The sequence below is a fragment of the Nyctibius grandis genome, chromosome 6, assembly GCF_013368605.1.
Source record: "Nyctibius grandis isolate bNycGra1 chromosome 6, bNycGra1.pri, whole genome shotgun sequence".
NCBI classification, from domain to species: Eukaryota; Metazoa; Chordata; class Aves; order Nyctibiiformes; family Nyctibiidae; genus Nyctibius; species Nyctibius grandis.
Genome location: NC_090663.1, coordinates 37251571 through 37276312, shown reverse-complemented (window position 1 = coordinate 37276312; position 24742 = coordinate 37251571). Strand labels below are relative to the sequence as shown.

At 40.5% G+C, this 24742-nt stretch overlaps 1 protein-coding gene across 3 annotated transcripts in view; it reads right to left on the bottom strand.

Annotated features, from left to right (window-relative positions):
- The window catches only part of MTNR1A (melatonin receptor 1A), a 55270-nt gene extending 32638 nt beyond the window's left edge, over nt 1-22632 (bottom strand). The window contains exons 1-3 of one of the 3 annotated variants that reach the window (XR_011048448.1): nt 22346-22430; nt 19569-21118; nt 17348-17634 (exon numbers count right to left, since the gene is read on the bottom strand). Coding sequence is in view for 1 of the 3 variants with exons in the window: in XM_068403903.1 (XP_068260004.1) it covers nt 22346-22538 (193 nt within the window). In the remaining 2 variants the exon portion in view is untranslated. Of the gene's footprint in view, nt 1-17347; nt 17635-19568; nt 21119-22345 lie in introns of those variants that run through there. The other 2 variants (XR_011048449.1, XM_068403903.1) reach the window with 2 other exon arrangements.
- Between the last annotated feature and the right edge of the window lie 2110 nt (nt 22633-24742).

Here is a 24742-nt window from a genome sequence, read left to right as displayed (position 1 = left end):
ATAAGCGGGTTGCTACGGCGTGATTGCTATTAAGCACCAATCATAATAAAGTAGGAGCATGCACGGAAATAGAATAGTATAAATGTACCCTCAGATACGTGAATAAACGAGATCTGCTTAACGATCATATTGGTCTGTGTGCAGTTACTCCGAGCCCTCTCGCGAACACCGACAATAAGCCTGAGAGTCTGTTCTCTGAATACACCCAGTAAGTAGTAAATATTATTAAAAATAAATCAGACTGAACACTGGAATGTTTCTAATCTTCTGCATGGAGCATACACTCCCACAGAACTTACAATCTATTGTATAATTACATTAAACTAAAAGCCTTTGTGTGTAAATGGGACTTAGCCTGGACTTTGCTGCTTCTTCTCAGATCTCATAAGAGGAGTCTATGTTGGAAGTCTGTCTGCTTTCTCCACTCATTGTTTTAGTGAAATCTATCATCCCTTTGCACCAATCTTACCTCAGATAACTAAATTTCTGTAGCTTTTCCAAATTGGTGCTAATGGCAACTTTTGAACATTGTTTCTTCTGTTGGGTTTTTTGGAAGGTTTGGGTTTTTTTGGATGAAATGTCTTTCTTTTTGTGGCTAAAGATGTGCTGACTGTCAAAGACAGCAATGTCACTCTTGCACACCCAGCCTACTCTCCAGACGACCCTTCTCAGGAAAGGCAAAAGGAAAAACATTCATGAACATTTGTTCATAGAACATGCATACACATACACCATTTCTGCTCTCTTCCCATTCTCAGGCTGATGAAGGGCATAAGGTAATAGAGGGATCTTTTTTGGTTCTGCAGTAGTGAGCTAAAATCACGTGCAGGACTTTGCACTTCTCCTTGATGAACTTAATGAGGTCACTTTCAGCTACCTCCTTTAGCTACATTATCAAGAAACACATTTTTCTCTTATTACTCCTCTCCTTTTATTTTTCTGCTTTTAAGCAGAGGAAAAGATCAGTATAAAATACAATTAATTATTAGTAAAGAGAGAAAAAAAGTGTTCATACTATTGAAGAAGTAGTAATATTTATTTCGTATTATTTGAGAGGAACACTGCAAAAAAGAAGATTTATTTAAAAATATATATTCTGCAATCAGAAACGTTTAAAGGAAAAAGCTCTGAAAAGTCTTTATCCTGGACTCTGAAGTTTGCACACAAGATTCCAGAGGTTAAAAATAAGAGTGCTAGCTTCAATTATTTTATTTTCTGATCAATTTTACAAAAAAAAAAAAAGGAAAGAGAAGCAAATTCTGTGGCTTTCCCCACTTTCTGTCACATCTTCATTCTGCTTTATGAAGCAAGCCATTAGCCTTCTGGATATATTTTTTTGGCTATTATTAAACTATTTTTCTCAAAGACAGCATTTTACTCTTTTCCTAATATTTTTTTTTTTAAATAGGCCTTATTATTTCTTTGAGAAAAATATCACAGGACCTCCTAGAAGTTCCTTATTTTCTTTTTCTCCATCTAGTTTTGTTTTCTTTAACTCTAGTTTTCTTTGAGGTCTACTTTCTATCTTCCAAACTTTTCCATTGGTTCTTATCTATTGAAGAGAAAGTACTGATGAAATCTTCTACAAAATCAAAGATGCCTCTATACTTTTAGTGTTTCTGTGATTATTCTGACATAGGTATATGTGATGATATTTTATTCTTCACCTGTTCCAGTAACATTCCCTGTAGCGGATTCCCTTCTTTCATGATTCTACTGGTTTTGAGTTTTTCAGTTCTTAGCTCTTTCTTGCCTTCCTAAGAGGAGCTCACAGGTGGTTTAATCCTTTACCATGTATTATCAGTCGTTCTGCACCAATGACTGTCATATCTTTCTTTCCTTTGTCCCTCTGTATCTCTGCTCCAACTTGTATGTCTAACATTCCTTGTTCTGGCTGCTGGTATTTTCTTAAGGGTGTCACATGTTGCCATATATTTAGTGGGAAAAATGAAACTTCATAACTTTTCAATGAAAACTCTCATCTTGCTCCTTCTCTCTTATAATTAATAGACCTTCGTCTTCCTCTCAGTGATTCAGGCATGCCATATGTTTATAAGAATGAGTAGTTATCCCAGTAAGAAAACTGAAAACGAGAAATAGTTACTAGTGGAATGGAGCCAATAGCAGCCAGATGTTTGTTTAATGAGAAAAAGATGGCTCTCAGGAAAGTCATAATAGTGCTCATTATTATCAACCATCTGTATGGCACTCTTATGAACATGAACCTCTGACACGTTGTGAAAAACACGATGGAGAATTCTGTCTCAGCTGACCAGCTTTCTTGAGGTATTTCCATTGATTTTATAGAGGCCTCTGATACTGTACTCCTAACTGAGGTACTTTGGTTGGTACTTTACAGCAGAAGACTTGAAAGACACTCCAAAAAAGAGAGCAACTATGATATAAATTGTAGATACAAGAAAATAAGAATGCCAAATACTACCCATTCTTGTTTAAGAAGCAGAGATATAAGCTTGAAATTAATAATAAATGAACAAATGAACAAAGCCAGTGCACAGAGTCTAAGATAAGATTTCTAAACTGCTGTTTAATCTCCCAAACATCGTACTCAAATTTCAAAAGTTTGTAGCTGCCACAGATCTGTAAACTTTTTGGTGCCTAGTCCTTTGATACAATACTGTATTTTCCCTGTTCAGACTATTGCCTAAGTATTTTCTGGCCTAAAAAAATATTTGTGGAGCAGGATACATTCAGGAGAAAGAACTCCTACATATGACAGATTGTTTTATTATGACTGTCCTATGAAGGCAAGAAGAAAAGGTGTACAAATTTTAGAGACATTTTATAAATAAACTTAAATAAAATACTGAAGTCCATTATTGTTTAAAATGTTCAGCAATCTGGTATGAGAATGAAATCAAATAGCTGGTTCTCATTTAAGAGGATGTTGGTCATCCTAATGGAGACATTCTTACAAAAGTATATCAGGCTTAACAAAAATGAAGAAATTGTATTCCAAGAGAAGAACGTTTCAATGCCCTGTAGCAATCTCAGAAAAATATGCTTTATGTACATCAAGTAATTAATGTCTCTTTCAGAACTTGCAAATTGAAAGATGCTGCAACTGATTATTTTTGTTGTCCTTTAATTAAGATAATTGCCCTAAAGGGAAAAGAGTTCTAAACAGTTCAATGAAATAACATGCAGGATTTTTATTGTGGTATTTACTGCCAAAATCACTGCTAACGGATTACTTTCAAAACCTCAAGAAGCAAAAAAAATCTTACCAAGCTTGGGTGAGCTGTAAAAATCTGACGTTTGTTGAACCTCTAGCTAAATAGTGCCAAAGGAAGTATAAATCAAATACTTTGCCTAAAATGGCTCTTTAACAAAATCCCTCAGAGTTTGCTGTAGATGAATTAACAGGCAATTGATTGCAGAGGGAGTTCTCTGTAGTTGGCAAGCTAATGAATTCTGACAGGTTGAATGGTGCAAAGATAATGGGCTGAGCTGTCCACTGACTGTAAAGCAGAAGCTGATGAAGGTTAAGAGTTTAGGAAAACACCCCAACAAAACTGGATCAAAAGGAACAATGTATTTGATTTAGGGGTTGAACTGCAGGGGTTCAGTTTCTTTACTAAAGATTGATGTGTTAGTCCAATTCAAGCATTTGAAGTTTTACACTGGTATCATGACTTGCTAGGTAACTCATGATTGTTCCAATACTGCCATTCACTCCTCCTTTCCAAATATGAAGGGTCACACAAAATTGACTTAATCATCTTAATACGGCCTCTGAAATAATTTCAGATTCAATTAGATATAAAGAGTTATTATTACATAATTTGTTGGAAAACTTTTTCAAAACAAAGGACCTGAAATCAGATTTCAGGAGATGAAACACTACTAAATAGTAGTAAAAGTTATCCACCAAAGAACTGTTATACAGTTTTTCTTCCAGAAAAAGTGTCATTTTGTGTCTTTAAAATCATGGCTGATGAAACTAAGACTTTATGTAAGAAAGGTCACAAGACATATATGAAAAGGCTGGATGACTTTTGTCAGGCCTAGAATGAGTAAAAAATATGTAGTGCTTCTTAAGTAGAAAAGAAAGTTTTGCTTCTAGGGATAATAATTTGTTTAGCTTTTGTACAAAACAGATTAATTAAATCTCTCAGAAACCAGCAACAGAAGAAACAACATTTACCCTTTCTATCATCAGAAGAATGAAAAGCAACTAAAAAGATACTTATTTTCTTCCCTTTTTTCCTGTTATTTTTTTTAGATGTCAGCTGCAAAAAGCAGACTAAACTGTCCTAGACAGTGAAATCAGCCAAAGCTAGATCCTATTATCACTACTCAAGTATCAACAGCCAAGGTGCTTTTCTTGGTCATCATTACAAAGACTAAAAAAAATTCCACAAACCTAAAGAGAAAAACCAGAATCTGAATCTGAAGGTGAATTTGGCAAGATATCAAACTTACCGAGCTTTCATAATGAGGTTCTGAAAATTCTGGTAGAGTTATGGAACATTAACATCAGTAGGGTGCTGGAAGCAACTTTCAGGGGAAAAAAACACCAAAAACTTCAACAAGAAGACAAAGACTGTTTTCTATGGACAAGTACGGAACCTTCACTATTAACACCCAAGGTTAAGCCATATCTTACCGCTCTCAAAATATAGATTAAAAAATCTTATTCTTCTCAAAAAAAAAGATGTAATACTATTAAACAGCCATTTTTTTTCTTTTACAAAATGCTAATCTATCTTGAAGCATAAAAATACAATATAGTTTGAAATTAAAGATTTTGCCTTCCAAAACTGTAAACGCTTCAACATATGCAGACATTTTTGTCATAAACCTCAAAAAGATGATTCACATCATCTAAAGTAGGTTTCTAATTGGTGAAATTCTTTTGAGAATTTTCTTCATTAAGCCTTAGGTCAAGGATAAAGAGAATATTTCTCATATTATTTTATTGGAAAAATGATTATGTGTTATTGGGAAATGCTTATGTGTGTTTAATCCTTGTATATGACACAGACATGTGACAGATAGGCCCCCTCAGAGATAGATGATAATACTTTTAAGCTCTCTTCATCAATTCCACATGCCATGAGAAGCAGGAATAGAAAAAACACTTTCCAACTAGAAAAAAATGTCACTATATATTGTGAGTTCCTAAGCACCTTAAATTATTTGTTTTAAGGTAATGCTTGTATGTCCCATTCAGAATTCAAGTGCCATTATAAAGTTATAGATCATTTTTCAGCCACTGCAATCTGCCAGGTAGAAATCAGACAGCAATCACTATAGCTATATAGTTTCCAAACTGTTGAAAATACTGATGTGAGACACTTTTCCATTTTGCAATATAGATGGAGTCTAAAAAGACTTTCTGCTTTGTGCAGGTGTTAACGATACCATTGGCAAAGCACACGTCAGGCAGCTTTGGCTTGACAGTCCAACAGGTAGTAACCTCATATCTTTTCTGAAGAGAGATCATGTTCTCTTATGACAGCCATGCTCCTGGAAATTTTTGGAGGAAAAAATCTGCAAAAAGTGACATTTAGCTTAAAAGACATGATAGTGAAAGGAATCGCTGGCACAAAACAGTGAAGTCATTCGCTTGCTAGAAATGGTCAAATCGGTCTTTTGCAAACCATTCATTTGCCTTTAGAAACCAGAAAAACCCTGCTGCTTAATAACATCAATAAGAGCTCTTGTATGAAAAATGTTCAAAGATGGGGTAAAATAGATACTAAAATTGTGGAATAAAATCACATGGAAATTAACTTTAAAACCACAAAGACAAATAAACCCCAGAAAATTTAGCAGTGAAAGCTCCTTCTGAACTTTGTATTGCAATTGATGTGCACAGCTTTGGCCTGTCAGTACTCAAAGAACAGCATCACAAACTTTATTTTGATGAAAAGCAGCTGCCTCCATTAATATGACTTCTGTGACAATTCAGGCAGCTGAGGATAAGCCAAAGGGGAATGCAGTGTGTTGGAACTGATTTTGATTTTATATAAATCCACGGATTTGAGTGACTGGAATATGGACATACTAGGCATGTAGATACAGTGACATGAGAAATCTTCCAGTTACCATTGCTAAAAACATGCTTTAGGAACTTCATTTTGAATACTTTGTTTACCAGAAGAGTCGAGTCATTTGAGCAGAAAGTGCCTTGAGCATCTGGATAGAAAATAAAATACATTTGTCTCTTCTTCTCAAGTGTAACTGGCACTGAAGATAGTTTTTTCTTTCCCTAGATGTTTAATACATCAATCATGCTTTGCTTTTGTGGAGGTGTTGCAATAAGATGAAGACAGAACTATCTGAAGTAACTGAAGTATTCTTGGGACTTGCTGCAAATTCAGTGGCAGCATTTTGTGTCCTGAATATTTTCTGCTCTTAAAAACAGTTGAATCCTAAGTTCAGTTGAGATGAGAAAAAAAAGGAAGACAAAAAAAAATCTTTATAATGGCTTTCAGTTTCCAAGCATTCCAATAGTGACATACACAGCTGAGACCCAGACCTGCAAAGCATTTAAACATAAGTCAGTTTCAGGGATAAGCATTTTTTGACTGGAGCATCCTTAAAATGTTTGTGTTAAAACGGAACTGCACAGAAAATGAACACTGTTCGAAGAAACAACAATAAAAAAAAAAAAACAGTAGTGACCACCTTTCCCCTTCTTCACTTGTACAAAAAAGATCATGTGAAAAAAGAAAACGAAACTCCTGTGAGGTGACTATATTTGAAAGACAGCAGGAACCAAGTTTCTAAAAAGGTCCTTAGCAAACTGCAAAGCCTTGCTAACCTACCCAGGTTTTCCTGAAGTGGACAGAATGGACTGTTCCCCAGTCAGTAGCGCCCACAACACAAAAAATCCCTCCATCTCAGGGAGAGAAAAAGTCAACACTAATAATTACAGGTCTTCAGTACTCTATGCATACCCATAACAGTACAGGAGGTACGTGCACTGTACACCCTTCAGCTAGAAAGTTTATCTCAAGAATATTCCTGTAGAGCTCAACTGTCCTGCTGCTCTCTCTACTCCACAGTGGGGGTAGAGAAGCTGGTACTTGCTTTCCACCTCTCAGTTGTTCTGAACTGCAGAGCCCTAGTGTGTTGGGGGCTTTGATAAGGACTACTGAGAGGGCAGAAAATCTAAACATGTGCAGCCAAAGGCATGCAGGCGTTAACTAAAAATGAAATTATTGTTGTAAGGGGTGCTGCTCCGGGCACTATAAAAGATGTCACGTAACAGGGATATATATATTTCCCATAGTATATGATACACATAGTATGTATACATACATATATACACTAAACACGCTTTCAGCTTGCCACATCTCTTATCGAACCCTAATACAAGTTATAGCAGTGACACACATCTGGAATGAATGATCAGCAGAGAATTCCAGAACACTGCTGTGATCGACCTCAAGTAATGAATAATTGCATGAACCCAATTCCTAATTACTTGATTGCAAGCCTTTTAATAGGGACCTCTTTTTTGGTGGTTTTGCAATGTTTACTACATAGAAGCTCAATCCATGACAGGGGCACTACAAACAAGCCTGAAATTCGTAAATATTATTCCTATTGCTATGTAATTTCATTACTGTTGTCATAAACATAAGTCTCTCTCATCTTTTTCCTATGGTTTAGAAAGTACTTTTTCAAATTAGTAGATAAGGCTCATGGAAATGAAAACAAGAGACTGTTTCCAAATTTGTGCTTTCCCCTTATACTGGTCATGATAGTTTCAATATGTAAACCACTGCATATCAACAGGGAGACCACTCCAATGCTTTTTAGAAAATATCTTGTTTACAGTTTACAGCTGTATTAACAAATCTCTGAGTCACTCTAGGAGCTCGATTTGTGGTTTACTCTATGACCTCAGCTTTGCTATTTAGTCTCTTCAGGGACAAGACTTTTTCAGGAGTCTGCCTGATTTGCTTTGCTTTCATGAGAGAGAATATTTGTCTGCTAGTCCCAGACTAATATTTTAATGTAAAAAGTACGTTAATTCTATGATGATTACTTTTAAGTCAAATTCACTCATTGTTCCTTAAAATTAACATCAATGTGATAAACATAAGTGCCAGCAGAACAGAAACTTTCTAGAAAGTTTTGACGTCTGCAGTTTATGTGGCAAAGACCTTAACTGTAGTAGCAAGCATTACTAGCTTTTCTTGTAGTGATTTTAAAGCTATGCCATGCCTGTATTTTATGACTACTCTGCAGCTGTCAGGAGAATTTTCACACACACACATAGTCACTGTCGACTGGTATTTCAACTTGCTTACAAGGGCATAAACAATTTTATTAGAAGTTTAAAAATTCACAAGCTAAAGCAGACCTGAATTTCTTACTATAAATCTGTTCACAGATAACCTGCAGTCTTCTGAACGTGGTCACCAGATATTCTGGTCTTAGGAGAAAACAGATAAAGATGCCTGTAAATAAGAAGCACTGTAGGCTTTCCCAGCAAGTACAGCAAAGTGGTTTTTGGCCAAATCGAGGGGCTGATCACTGATTTCTCATATGTACACTTTAAAACAATGTTAACTCAGTGATGTGAGCGATCTTAGCAAGGAGAAAAATGCAACTCAAGCCCATCTCCTGCTTTCAGCAGAGTTCAGTGTCTTCTGTGAAATTTCTAATTTCAACAGTATGGAAAGCCATGGAAACATGGTGGAAGAGATGACAACACTTATCTCACCTGGTAAAATGGAGATTGTAGGGCCAGCTCTGTGAGAAACATCATGAATTTTAGGCACTGGTGCTAGAAATGAGAGAAGATGCATTCTGGGGCATATCGGACATTATTTGAACTGTCATTTGAGACACGAAGTGTGGAAATATCCAAAAGCTGTATTTTCACTGAAGCTAGGCAATACAAGACAGAAAAGTCAACTAAACAGCATGGCTAAAGGGGCTGACAGAAAGCTGAGAGTTCACATCAGCTCTTGAACTTTGTATCACTAGTGACCAACTCACATGTTTAATTCAATGATTTTCATGATGTACCTAGATCAAAAGAGAGGTAAATGGAGATAAGACTTTTAAATGGCATTACATGGAAATGTTGGGAATAAAGACTTTTTGAAGGGAGACCACTTAGTCTACCAAACAGTATCTAATACCTGTAATCCAGTAACAAATGTTTAGTTACAGTTATACTGAAAAGACTATGCTATAGTGGAACCCAGCAGATCAAGTGAATCACATTCTCCTGAACTCCACTAACTTTGCCATCTAACTGATGCCTCTCAAAATGGCATGTTTTGGAACAATTCCAGAAAAAAAACACAGCATCTTCTAATGTTTATTTTCGTTGTACCATCTCATCCAAAGACAGCTGTGCAAACTTAAGTAGGAAATTGCCTCGGTACATGATCATGAAAGAACATCTAATTACACAGTTCATTTCAAGGCAATTTTTTGAAGGTGTATTGGACATATTCTCTGAATAAAACACTTCTGTGAACAAATGGCATTTATAAGGAAGGATATTTGGAGAAAAACTCAAGTGTTTTCTTTCAAAGTTATTCTTGCAACATGCAAGGTACATTTTCAGAATTTCGCAAGCTGCACAAAAATTGTTTGAAAAATATATGGGAAGATCAAGACTGAACTGGCTACTGACAGACTCACAGACCACTCACAAAAGAGCAGGGAGAGTACCAAACTTGAAAGTCAGAAATGAATATATGTAATTATATATATGGAATATATACAACGGTCCACACAACTGAGTCTCACAACAGACACAAGTTTTGAAGTAATGGGTCACAAACGTGGAAAACAAAATCACAATCTGCCATACTCAGAATAGATGACTTTCCCAAAAGACAAATTCACAAATTTCTGCCTCAGCTCTAAGGTACTACAGAATAAATCACATATTTTTATATGTGATTTGACATGCTTTGAATTCAGAGAAACTTAGTATCCTTCACTGTATTTAGAGGATGTATCTTTCAAGCTTTATAAGAAGACTGAAGCCAATGTATTGCATTATTATGGATACATATTTAACAGAGAAAATAGGTCTCCCTCAGATAAGGTAGTTTGACATTGTGCTTGTAAGATGTGAAGAGATGCAAAAAGTCTTAGGTGAGACGGCCTTAGTGAAAGCAACAGTCCAGAATAAGGACAGTTCTTAATACTTTTTCTTGAAAAGTTCTACAGTGCCACTGAAGCTGAAAAGCTTCCTTTTTGCTAAGCCTAAATATGCTAAACTAGGCATGCTCTGAACAAATGCATCCATCACTGAAATCTAATTGTGCAGTGTCTAAAATTCTTTGAGAGGCTAGGGGCATTCCTGAGCATTGTACATTTGTAAAGATTCATATACTCCTTTAAAATACACAAGTTTCAGAAAAATGGATTTTGGTCAATAGACTCAGAAATACACTTAGAAAGGGAAGAATCATAAGTAGTGTGAATTTGTCATGACAAATGTTAATAGCACAGCCCTAAGGCACCCTCCCAACTACAATTTGTATTATTCTTGAAGGTCCTAACATAGCTATTAAGAAATAAGAAGAGTCTATGCACTTAACCACAAACATTTAAGATCAAATAATCAACTAGGTGGTGAAAACAATGTAAGTATTCTGGATAAGGGAAATGGATATCGAGAAAAAAAAAAACCAAGAATCGGCTAAACTGGGCACACCAGATACACAGTATTACACATTTTTTCATATTCTTTTGGGTATAAAGTCAACTGTGGAATAGTGGAATATGCTGACAAAAGAACTAAGAGACTAATTCAGGGAAATTGCAGGCATCCATGCAATAGCTAAGGACATGATACAAACTCAGAGAGAATATGAGGAGGCACTGAAGAAAGCAGTGACAGAAAACAGCAAGTTGTATCAGATAACTTTCAGGACAGTCAAAGAAATCAAATACGTTAACCATACGTTCTCTCCATGGAAAAACAAGCTGATTGACAGAAAAGCTGGAGTCATAGTCTGGTACAAGACTTCTATATGGCACGGAGGTGCTGTGGAAGATTATATTCCCTGCACAGTTATTTCAGATAAAGAATCACTGACTGCCCTGCTGAGACAAAAGACTGTTCCAGAATGAAGCTGGGAAATGTTCACAGGAACATAAGAAAGTACTGGAATAAGTAAATTCAACAGCAGAACTGTGATGCTACACACAAGCCAGTATCATTCAAACAGTGAAGTCCAAAAATGGCTTAGGAGCCAGGCTTTTACAATATGACAACAGTAGTTGTAACAGGAGATAGATAGTTGTAACATGAGAAATAGATTTCCAGCTGAGAAGAAATTACTTATCATGGCATATGCCTCAAAGAAATATCAACAAATACATAAACAATATGGGTCAAAATAAAACAGACTGCAGTCAGTTCCAGATGATATTTAATTTTCTTGGAAAATACTTCCAAGGTTATGCTGATCATTACTTCAGGTGAAAAAAAAATTATCTTAAAGTCATAGTCCTATTTCAGTTTGTATAGAAGGTAATCAAAGAGGTCACCCTAGTTCTTTTGCTTCTTCAAATATATGACTAACTCTGCTTACAGCATTCCTATACATAACTGCCTATTCCATCTATATCTTGAATCAGCATGTGATCTAATATCTTTCTTGTCCTGGACTAATTTTTTACACTCTCCAAGTCTCATTTACAAAGTATTACAGACTCCTACAGAACTTTACAAGCTCTGAAAACTGAGTATCTAAAAGATCCTTTGGCATCTGTGGTATCTTCAGTTTCAAAGCCAAAGGCCTTGTGTCCAATTAGGCTTGGACAGAATCACCTCCAGGGAATACACAGGTCCTTAAAAGAGACTCACTACTTTTAACTACAGCTGAGTCCAGACTTTTCTAATACCAGAATTTTGAAAAATCTCATATGGTTGAAATTTTTTGTTCCATACTTAGAAAGGCCTTACTCTTCGTATTTCATTACATACTTCTGTCACCTATTTTTTGGTGTCAATATTTTGCTTAATGTATACATTATTACTGCTCAAAGGACTTTACAGTGTATCAAAGAAAACAGTTTAGACCCAAACAATAGTTAGCTGTGTAAGTAAAAGTCATTGTAGCTTACTTCTAGTAACTACATCCTCACACCTGTGACAGGAAGGTTGGTTTTAGGATTACTGCCGAATTAGTGCCTTACTATATCTGACATTAATCTAACTTTTCCAGTTATACTGCTTTCCTAACTTGTCAGCTCATCTGACTCTTTTATTACCTCAGTAGAGGCTCAGAGTTTCTGAATATAGAAGGCATATTACTTTAATTTACAGATTATCATTAGACAATCCTTTATTTCCAGTAACATTCCAATGTACTAAAAATGTCCAGGTTTTAGTGTTTCTAAAAAAATAGTTGTAGATAACATACTACATTTGTACTTAGAACATGAATATATAGAAATGCTCCTACAAAATAAATTCTTAAAATAATGTTAATAAATACATCTTCAGAATGGGTTTTAGCTTAAATTAAACATATACTGGAGCTGCCACCCAGTGTTACTACCGGAAATTCCATTTACTTCATTGGAATACCTGTATAAGACAGCAGACCAAAAAATGACACAAGCAAATTCATGATTTGGAGATTTATTTGCAAGACAAGCAAGTTTCACATTTTTGAGTAAAGTAAGCAAACATTCTGTCTAATCATCACAACAAATGGTCAGCAATTCAAAAGACAGCAACTGGTGAAATCTCTGTGAAATTTGAATCTGATCAAAAAAGTTTTCTGAGCAAATATGGGGAGAGGACATAATATGAATATCTGAATATAAGCAAAACATCTTAGAAACCAGTTCACTGCTGGGTGGTAGTCTATGAAGTTATCTCTGCACAAGAAAGATGTGCGCAGGCAGCTAGACTCCAGTAAGCATTCTGGCAGCAAAGCCCTGTCACTGCAATAGCTTGAGAAAAGTAAAAGAGAAGACCCACTAGAAAAGATTACTATGAAGGCATGCATCACTGTTGTGACAAATGGGATACCCCAGTACAAAACAAACACTGACAACAAGCAGACTGCAAATTCTGCGTCCACTAGGTTGCTTCAACTTAGCTTATTTGCTGCTTTTTTTTTTTCCATTCATACTTCCGTATTTACATGTTTGTCAGATTCAGCCATATCTTTAGGGCACGTTTTAGATAATGACTGCTACAAGCAGTATTAACAAGGTGCAAGTGCCAGCTTTGTACAACTGTATAATCTCCCCTAGATCGTCACTAAGTATGCATTAGAAATTCTTTCCAGGATTAATAGAATCATAGAATTGTTTTGGTTGGAAAGGACCTTTAAAATCATCGAGTCCAACCATTAACTTAACACTACCAAGTCCACCACTAAACAATCACAGACTTGATGAATCAACCAGGTTGGAAGAGACCTCTGGGATCATCAAGTCCAACCTTTGACCTAACACCACTGTGTCAACTAGACCATGGCACTAAGTGCCACATCTAGTCTTTTCTTAAACACCTCCAGGGATGGTAACTCCACCATCTCCCTGGGTAGCCCATTCCAATGCCTAATAACCCTTTCTGTAAAGAAATTTTTCCTAATGTCTAATCTGAACCTCCCCTGGCACAGCTTGAGGCTATGTCCTCTTCTCCTGTTGCTAGTTGCCGACCCCCACCCCGCTACAACCTCCTTTCAGGTAGTTGTAGGGAGCAATAAGGTCTCCCCTCAGCCTTCTTTTCTCCAGGCTAAACAATCCCAGTTCCCCCAGCCGCTCCTCATAGGATATACCCTCCAGACCCTTCACCAGCTTTGTTGCCCTCCTCTGGACTCGCTCCAGCACCTCAATATCTTTCTTGTAGTGAGGGACACGAAACTGAACACAGTACTCGAGGTGTGGCCTCACCAGTGCCGAGTACAGGGGGAAAATGACTTCCCTAGTCCTGCTGGCCACACTATTCCTGATACAGTCCAGGATGCCATTGGCCTTCTTGGCCACCCGGGCACACTGCATGTTCAGCCAGCTGTCCACCAATACCCCCAGGTCTGTTTCCATCAGGCCACTTTCCAACCCCTCTTCCCCCAGCCTGTAGCACTGTATGGGGTGGGACCCGGCACTTGGCCTTGTTGAACTTCATGCCATTGGTCTGGGTCCATCTATCTATCCCTAAGCACCACATCTACAGGTCTTTTAAATGCCTCCAGGGATGGTGACTCCACCACTTCCCTGGGCAGCCTGTTCCAATGCTTGATAACTCTTTCCGTGAAGAAATTTTTCCTGATATCCAACCTAAACCTCCCCTGGCGCAACCTGAGGCCGTTTCCTCTCGTCCTATCGCTTGTTATCTGGGAGAAGAAACTAACACTCGCCTCACTACAACCTCCTTTCAGGTACTTGTAGACAGCGATAAGGTCTCCTCCGACCTTCCTTTTCTCTAGACTAAACAAGCCCGGTTCCCTCAGCCACTCCTCATAAGACTTGTTCTCCAGACCCTTCACCAGCTTCGTTGCCCTTCTTTGGACTCTCATAATTGCAAAAGCTGCACTCAACCTCCTTTTAAAATGCTAGTATTCGTAATCGTAGAATCGTAGAATCATAGAATCATAGAATGGTTTGCCCCTAAGAATAGTGCAGCATCTCAGTATTCTATTATTACAGAGTGTATAAAAAACAGCTTTCACAGAATGTGTAATGGATCCCATAAGGGAGAGACCCAAGTCAATAACAACTCTAAAACAAGAGCCTTTCACAAAAAACCTGACAGATCTACCCCAATGGAAAGATGCAGGGAAAAAAAAGAAAAAAAAACCACAAAAAAAAACTTCAGCAGAAAACAATTTAACAAGGATAGTGCAAAGTTATTCTTCATTACAGGGGTGGTCATCTTCATGCAATCGTTAGCATAATACCCAGTGGGTAAAGATTGTCCAAATAAAAAGTGCAAATGTGTGATGAACAGAGGTGGACATCCTAGGAATGTCCAAAAATAATTGAACAAAAGTGGGTATGTTAAGTAGATACAAAATACTGCTGAAAGAGGGCATCTATGAACAAAACAAGTATTATGCCATAAAAACTATGAAAATCAAGGCAGGTCTCCAGCAACCACCAAAATGTTCACAGTTGATAATCTTATCAGGCACTGCAGAGATTCCTAGTAGTGGAATACACTGAATTGCCAAGAGAAAAAGGAATCAGGAGAAGAGCTGCAAAACAGGATTAGAACGTACACAAATTTGTAAGACAAGCTGCAAAAGAAATTCCCAATTATTTGCTAAAAACAATGCTTGAAAACCTTTGCTGCAAGAAAGTGCAAGAAAATCTGATTGCATTTTGAGCTCTACGTTAGGTATTTAATACATGCTAAGACACAAACTTGGTTCTGCTGTCTTCTCTGTACTTACCAGTATACAGAGGAGATGAAAACCTGTTTTACCCAGCCTGATGGGGATTACTGTGTTAACTCCGTAGTCCTGGACGCTTACATGCAAAACAGTTAGAATGAGCTTGGCCAGTAAAAGCTATGTTTACATGACATTCACCAATACAAAAGTCCCTGTGAGAGCTGTTTCAATATGCATGAATTACAGAAACATTGAAGCCCTTCTAATTCATACCATGAACTAAACCTACCACCCGTGTCTAGGTGGAGGAAAGATAAGGAAACATTACTGTCCTTCCTTCCTGTCAGACATGTTGAATATTGTTCTCCTACATATGTGAGATCCTCATTCCTAGAGAGTGTGTATATTCACAAGCAATATACAAATATATGTCACAATGTGCCAGCGGACGCTACATTAGGAAAAAAAAAGAAAATTAAAAGGTACTTTCTGCAAAAATACCCAAATAATTAGAGGAAATATTTCTAGATGCATCTGTATCTGTAAATTCATAAAACCAATGTATACCACAAAATGGAACAACCTTTGGTATAAGTACCTTCTGCAGCATGGTAAAAAACAGTAGGATTTACGTATGCTTTGATATAAATGCGTTTCTGTATATCACCGAAACAAGACATAGCCAATATTAAGAAAATCCTTAGCAACAGGTGTTGGAAATGTGTTACATCATCAGGAAGGGAGAATAAGATGGGTTTACAAGGCACTGCAGAGATTCTCAACAGTACGGTTCCTTAGACAAGAAAAAAATCAAGAGGAGAGCTGAAAAGATTGTGGTCATAGAGAGGCAGACTGATAACAGATTTCCAAAGGAACATCATACGCACACATGATGATGTCATATTTGGCAACAGAACCACCGATCTGTACAATGAGGCTGTAGCAGCAAAACCCCAGTTCTGAAATTTGTTCTACTTAATGAACATACTAAAGAACTATGAGTTTCTAGAAAGCAGAAGAGGACAAAGGTATCAAGGACAAACTGATGTGATCTGACTAGACAACTAGTACAAGCAAACTGTCCTTGACCTAAGTTAACATAATAGCCATTTGTTAAAGAAAAAAAAACCTCAAACCCCAGAAATAACAGCATTGCAGTAGTAGATGGTCTTTTGTGTTTTCTTTATTCCCAGGGTGTTCTTGAAGCATAAATTCTCAGACTTAATAGCTTACATACCTACTATATGTGAAATTTTAAGGGGCTTCCCATGATGCACCCACCTCAGGATATACAGATCAGGCACTTAGAAGAGTACAATGACCCTGATCTGTAACCAGCTTTATTGCTAGGATATCAGTGATACAACAAAAATGGACATGAGTAGAAGAAAAACTTCCAACAGCAAGGGTGTCAAGGTTCTTATTGAGGTTGCAAAATTAAACTGTGATGCACAGCATTGAATTGACACTGCAACATTTTTATTGCCCTAGGAAAGCAAGCCTCATTGTACAAACAGAACAGACATTGTCATATCAGCACTGCATGCCTATTGTTGGTAGCATTTTCTGTCACTAAACCAGACTTGCTGATGATGTCTTATGCTAGAAAGACATGACATTTCTATGTTATAACAAGACAGAAAAGCAGATAGTGCAAAAAGAAATAGAAAAGAGGTAAGAGTAGAAGCAGATCAGAAATTGCTAATGAAAGGATTAAAGATGAAAAAAATCTTAATGAGAAAAGGGAGAACCCCTCAAAAAAAATAACCTAAAAGAGACAGCAAATAGTATAGCGTCTCAGTACTGTTGCCTGCTGGCAGCAGCAAAGTAGAAAAAGCAGTGCCTCTAAAAACTTCAGAATGCAGAATCTTGCAGAAAGAATAAATAGCTGAGTTTGACAGACATATTAGCGAGAACTGAATATTAACTATTTGAAATACTCCCCTCTACCTTTGGTCACTGACAGCACAGTGCCTTTTAAACATGTTTCTGAAGTAAACCTTTGATTCAGTAAATTATTCAATCAAAACCAGTCTGAGGAACAGCTTTATTTAAACTGTATTTTTATGTTCGGTTCTGTTCAACAATTGGCAAAGTTCAGCATCTCCACTAGACATTTTCCCTTCTCCCAAACAGCTTACCATTTTTAATACTGGAAGTTATTCATGTCTGAAATAATGTTCATTGCCATCAACATCTCCGTTTTCACCAGAACCCTGAATTTGTACAGCTTGATCTTCCGCAAGTTATCTCCCTTGAGTCAAATATTTGTCAGGCTACCCATTTTCTCTCAGGGCACAAAAAGAAGTCCAAGGATCACCTGTGACAAAAACAATGATTCCATTAGTCTGAATTCACAGCAGGAGTTTCATTTATTAGATAAAACAATCTTTAAGAAAGCATTTAACATTATCGTTTCAAAACTAAAAACCAAACATCATCAAGAACAATTATATGCTGAAAAGGCTGATAAGATCTCCAATATGATTATCAAAAGATAGTTCCATTCTTATATTTAAAATTTATATTCTAGAAAATGCACTGAGAGAGAATATTCTTCAACTAGATTCTTACACTGCTCAAGCCAAAACCCAGGGCCAGTTTGAAAAGCCTCCAAAATAAAATTCTTACTGATAGATCCCATCTCCTAATTCTGCAATTGCTGTACTATTTAACAAATATTGGATTTATAAAAAAAAATAATCATAAGTATTTGTGTTCCTTAGTTCTTCCATAAGTGACTTCACTAATCTTACAGATTTTGGTCAAGGATTACTCTTGAGTTCATTGTTCTTTTGAGCAGTCACAGAGCTGCCTTTATAGACCTGTTTGGACCTAATGCAGCTGAGGCAGATTTAGCATACGAACATTGGTTTTTCCCTTTTTCGTTGCCATCTCATTCAGAAAAGTAGTGAACACACACACATTTAAATTTAAGCATGTGTGCTGTCCCAGTGAAGTTAATCGTATCTTGCTGCTCTGTAGGGCCCTGAGGCCTTAGTAATGTCAGACCTCCTCTGCATCTCCTTCACTAGCAACAAAAATGAGTTTTATCAACAAAACATTTGAGCCAAGGGCACAAGAAACTGGGAATAAGTACAAAAACCCAAATGCATCTAGCACAGAACAGAGATGGGCGAGAAGGGCGTGAATGCAGCTCTCTGCCCTGATGTGGTAGGTGCTAGTTACCAGCTCGGCACCAGTTCCTGTGTTATCCCAGCTTGTGCCAGGCGTTAGCAGACAGGACAGGCACAGAAGGGTGAGACTTCTGGGGCTCTCTTCTTGCCTGTTGGAGGCTCCCTTTCAACACATGGGTCTGTTGGAGGGGTAGTCTGGGCACCTTTGGACCTCAGCATGTAAAGCACCCAGGAAAAAGCAACCCACCAGGCCAAGAGAACAGTTTCAAAAGGAAGAGAAAGGAGAGGTGTAATAGCACTCAAGAGAGCTTTCTTCATTGACTTTAAGAATGGTCCAGTCCTGCAATCACTGAATACCCAAATCCCCCTGTCACCAAAACGACAGGTGCATGTTAACTGACATTTTAATGTAACAAGCAGTAAACTAATCTCCATAGTCAAAAACTTACACCTGCTCCCTCACCTTGTTCTTGATGCACTGTTTTTCTTGGTGTGGACAACAAAGGCATAATGATACTAGCAAACACTGACTTTGTGGGTAATCTTACATAAATCACTTTATAAACGATCCTTCAGTTTTCTGAGATGCTCTAATCCAATGTTAATAGTTTCAAGTAAAAACTCCATTTGTTGCAAAAAGTACTAGTAGTTCTTTAATCCATCTTCCCTAAGATGGGCTAGTTATTTCATCTTTTCAGGGTGGAACCGTTGAATGACCTTATTTCTGTTCTATTAATATTAGCAATGGAAAACAAGACACATTAGGATGATTTACACCAAACTTCTTTTTAAAATGAGCTATTCTCATTCTTTTTAAAATTAGTTATTAAAGAAAGCACATCAGTTTAAAGTTCAAGCTGCATGAATATGCTATCAAGATATGGGCATTAAAATTCTTATGCCTTGAATGTTTCCCTTGAACTTCATTTCAAAGTTAAAAGATCACAGACATCATAAACCAAATTCAGTCTTTGTGTAGGCCAGCATTAAATTGCAGCTGTTCCCATATGAATTGGTGTCAGGTGCCTGTTAGATTACAAAGTCACCATAAAAAAAACCAGACCAGAACTATGAAACTTATTACAAGTCAAGTACATCAAATAAAAGAGGATCCTACCAGTTGCATCATCAGCTTCTGTGTCTAGAAGAGCATCTACTGAAGCCATGCTTGTGACTATGAAGGAGTCTGTGGTATCAGACATTCCTCACTTGCTGAGACAAACTTCTTTGAGATACTGACTTTTCTGCTTTGACCAGTGACTTTTACTATCCTTCTGACTGTCAGGAAGGTCACACCACTTGTTGAGAAGGTTTTTCTAGGCCTTCCTAAGTCCATAGGCTCAATTTGTAGTTATCTTCCAAAAATACTTATGTAATAGAGAGTGGGACAGAGATGCAAGATGTTTTCCCCCACCAAATCCACCTTTTTGGTGAAGTGTTAAATGTTCCTTATTTCTGTTAGTCCTCTCTTGCAAAGAAGGAAGAAAGTCTTCAGTGAGATACATTTTCTTCAGGAGGTATCTTCTGTTCCTCCCTGACCTTTTTCCGGTGGAATTTTCATCCTGTGTCCTTTTTCCTCAATAAATGTGCCAGCAAAAGACTTATTAATATAGGTTGTTGTAAAATCAGTAGTTTCTTTCTTATTACAGCTCTGTAAGAAGTTGTAGCTCTCTTTATAATTAGCAAGTTACAAATTAGTTGTATGTATAAATCAAATTATTTTCAATGTAATATCTTCCTGAATAATCTGAATTAGCGTAAAGAAGATTTAGGAAACTCTTTCTTCTTCATACTGACAAATATTAGGCCACGGTTTTCTAAACACGTATGCCTCATCATAAATTTACTCGCCTGAGTAACGCCGCCTTAATGCAATGCCAAGTTTAACAGTAGTGCTCACATAAAGTTATGCCCAAGTATAGGTTTTTGCAGGATTAGTCAAAAACACTTTGCACACTTATTTGAAGCTTATTAATTATGTTCTTTCCAAAGTTTCTTTTTATCCATGTACTAAAAAAAAACTTTACTTTGAAGAAAAAAAAAAGACTTTAGAACTTTAAAAACTTGCCACTATTTGTTTTTTTTTCCTAAAACAAGTATCTACTTGTTTTAATTAACACTTAATTTCGGAGCATAAACCAGTATCTAGTTCATGTTCCGGTCGAAAAATAATATATGTTCAGAAGAATGCTCTGTTCTCCTAGCTGTAGGAGGTAACTGTTGCCAGTTTGCTGCAGTTCTTAACAGCCACTATAACAGAAAAGGCAAGAACAAGAAATACAGTGAGGAAGTGAGCACGTGTCACTATTCAAGGGGGATTACGTGAGATCTACAGTAGAGAATATGTGCATGCATAGAGCCCAGTGGTTCAGCTATGTTTCCAGAAAACAGGCACCACGTTTATTTCAGAGTTATTACCAGACATGTCTGTATTACAAACTCCCCACAGAAGTGCTGAAGTATTTAGTAATTAAGGGGGAGGTGAATATCACCCTTTTCCCTGGCGTAACCCCAGTAATATGCCTATCTCAACCCTTTCTCCCTCCATCTGAAAATCTCCCAGGGAGCAAGGGTAGTCAAGTGCTGACGTGGGCTTCTGGAGTCTGATTCTCCTCTCAAATATAGTGTTGCAGCGTGTAACCCTGCCAGCTCCAGTGAATGAAATTTCTGTCAATGAAAGCAAGAAGAGAATACAGCTTTTAGAATTTACACCAGTGGCAACCGCAGGGAGGAAAAAAAACCCAAAATGTTAGTCTTGGTTTTGATCCTGTGTGTTGGCATTCCACTATGGCTGAATAAAACTGAAACGTTACAATCCATTTGAATGGCCTGACTTAACCTTAGAAAGTCAAGCATGTCACTGTTTGCTGGAGTCCAATATCAGCCACCACCTTTATTAGACTAGCTTATAGCAAAGCCCAGGCTCAAGTTGCCCCTCAGATAAATTTTAAACCACTAGCTAATGAACTTAGTGAAGTTATAATAAGGAATCTGACAGCCAGTTGTGAAAAAAATAAAAGCAGCCTCTCAGTCATCATGGAGTGAAATTCTGCTTTCATTAACAATGCAGCTCTCTTCACATGCTCCCATATTTTTTCAATGAAAGATGCATAGGGTTTTGCGTGCACAGATTTGGTATATGTGTGCAGCAGCTGGTCTGACATGATAAAGCAGAATGAATCTGAAGAAGTTCCTGCCTTCTGACCAATAATCCACGAACTAAGAGGGATTTACTCAATAGACCATCACAGAATCTATCCTGTCAAAATTAGAGATTTATTTTTTTAAGAACGTGCCTAAATCTGTTTTCTGTCAGATGTTTCCCATTCCCCAAAGACCTAGACAGCAAGCAGGAGGTGAACAAAGAAAATGAAATTCCTGTCTTTTTTTTTTTTTGAATCCTGCAATGTCTGTAATTTAGTATTTGCTTGATTCGAAGCTCCAACCATAGTATTTGTCACTGGAGACATTTCTGTAACTCAAAGAAAATTGGTAAGAATAGCATCCAGCATGCTCAGACACACACTGTATGTCACAGCAGCATCCCCAGTACCACGTCTAAATTTCATTCTTAAATAAGCCTTACTTGCCTTTCTTTTTTGCTATGTGGGAACCGCCGAGAGCTAAAAATAGCACCACAATTCGGTGGCAGGCGCTAAAAATACCCTTTCCCGCTCGATCACCAACTCGGTACGACTGAGGAAGCCCTTGGCACTTGTCACAGCCTGTAACTGCCAGCTGGGGATGAAGGCAAAGAGCGCCCAGCCCTCGAGTTACGCACCCGGGCAAACTTTTACCCGCAGACGAAGAGGCCACGGCGCTGCACCCCGCAGCCGCGGCCCCCGCTCCCCACCACCCCAGGCGGTGCCCTCGGGCTCCCCCGCCGCCCCTTACCCGCGTTCCGCAGCTTCTTGTTGCGGTAGACGGAGAGGATGACCAGGAGGTTGCCCAGCAGGTCCACCACGATGGTGAAGATGAGGATGGCGGCCAAGGTGGAAGTCACCCAGAGCGGGCGGCGCGGGGCGCCCTCGGCCGGCGGGTCCCGCGGCAGGACGGAGCTGTTCAAATCGCTCCCGTTCACTCTCATCCTGCCTCTGCCTCCGCCTCTCAGGGCAGAGCCGGGTGCCGGCGGAGCGGGCGCGCCCGCCAGCGCTGCCTCCCGCGGGGGCAGGTCGGGGCGGGGGACCCGGCCGCAGCCGCCAGCCGCGGGGCGGGCTGCCCGCCCTAGGGCGGAGCGGGCGCTCCTCCCATGGTCGCCGCCGCTCTGGCTAGGAAGTTTTCCCGAAGTGTGCATGTGCGGCGACGGGACACTTTTATAGCCTGCCCCGCCCGCCGCCACCGCTGCTGCTGCCGCCAGGTGACACCGCACCGCCCCCGCGCCGGCACGTGCGCCGCCGGGGGGGGGTCCAGCTGCCGCGCGGCGGTGGCGGCCGCGCAGCGCCATAGCGCCCCCCCGCGGCGCCCGCCCGGCGCGGGTGCCCCATTCACGCCCGCGCCCCGCTCCCCCCGTCCAGCGCCGGCCGCTGCGTTGGGTTTTGCGGTCTGTGGTTCTGTGGCTTGCAGCGCTCGGGGCTATTTTTAGGTCTCCTGGTTAACGCCGTATCTTAATTAGGCGCGCGCTGAACTCCCCTTCCCGCCTCCCCCGTCTTTATTTAACATCGCACTCGCACAGCACCGCGAGCGCAGCCAGAAACCCCCCCATCGGGCAGCGCTGCTATAAAAAGCTCTTGGCAAAGCCGCGCTCGCTGCGGCCGGGCGTGTGAGGACCCGCGTCCTGGGAGCACCACGTGCCGCCGCTGCACGGGGGGGGACACACGGCCGCGGCAGCCCCCCCCCCCCCCCGCCCCGGGCAGCGCGGGCGAGCCGCACGCCGCAGCTGCGAGCCCCGTGGGGGTCTGGCTCCGCCGTTCCCCAAAAGCAGCGCCGAGGGAACAGGGAGCCATTGCCCAGCCAAGAGGTGGAACCGGCTGCGTGGACGGGGTACCCCCTCACCCCGTCGTACGGCGGGGATCCGGTAAAAAAAAAAAAAAAAAAAAAAAAAAAAGGCACTTTGTTCTGACTGAATGTTCTGACTGAAACGGCACTGAATCTCCTCGCTTGCGTAGTATAAAGCTGTTCGAACTATCCAAGCAGACGGGGCGCAGGGATTACTCTCCCCTTCAGGCTACGAGCGCGGTGGCCATTCACGCCGTACTCCGTATGACTGTGAGCGGCGCTGGCCAGGGGCAACCGCCGCTCACCGCGATCCCGCCCGGACCGCTTATTGGGATACCCGAACTTGGGGGTACCCGAAACCTTGGCGGGGCGGGGGGCTCCTCCTGGGGCGGCGCAAGCGCCGCGGGGCGCTGCGGGGCGCGGGCAGAGGCACTGCGCGGGGCGGGAGAGGCTCGTGCTGCCGCCGCCGCCAAGTCACGCACCGCGCGCTGCGCTCACGCGCCCGGCGGTGACGGTGCTACCCCTGTAACGGCAGCCGTTGGTGATGAGTAATTAAAACCATCGTTATGAGCGGTTAAAAACCCTTATGGCTAACGGTGGCGTTACGTAAGGGCGGCGAGTGTGACAAGAAAGCGGGAGGCCGTCGGCAGCGCGGCCGGGTCCAGCCGTTGCCGCAGGCACCTTGGCTAAAGCGGCAGCTCGTACCCCGAGGCGGTACCGACGGCCGCGCTTTCCCCCCAGGGCTGAACCCCCTCCCAGGGCCCGCCCGGGGCAGCCGGCCGCGGAGAGGCGGGGGTTGGCGGCACCTTCCAGCCCGCTCGGCTGGGCCGGGCTGCGAAGGCGGTGGGTGTGGGGAACACCCCGAGCTCCCGCCGCACCCAGGGTTTTCTTGCATCCCCGCGGGCAGCGGAGCACGGAGCAGAGCGGCTCAGCCTCCCGCTGGGGCATGAGAGCGTTTGTTCCGTGGGGGAGCGCTGATTTATTTAACCACTTACTGACTTAGAAAATGGTTAATATTCCGGCAGCATGTTTCTCCGCCCCCCGACAAACAGCAGACCCGGGCAGATGTGTCGGCACTATGGAGCAGTCCCTCCAACTGCCCCGAGGAGAGCAAAGCCCGTCACCGACGATGCAGGCAGCAGCCCGCACGGGACGGGAGGTTGCAGTAGGTCGCCCCCCACCCACCGCCGCGCCGCAGCCCCTGGGCAGAGGGTGGTGAGCACACCCTGTCATACGCCACCACCATCCCCCGCCCGCCCCTTGCAGGTGATCTTGCGGAGAAAAATGAGCGTGTGTGTCCTTGTAGGTGCATAACAAATAGGTTACCAAGCTGTGGGAGAAGATTAAAATGAGGGG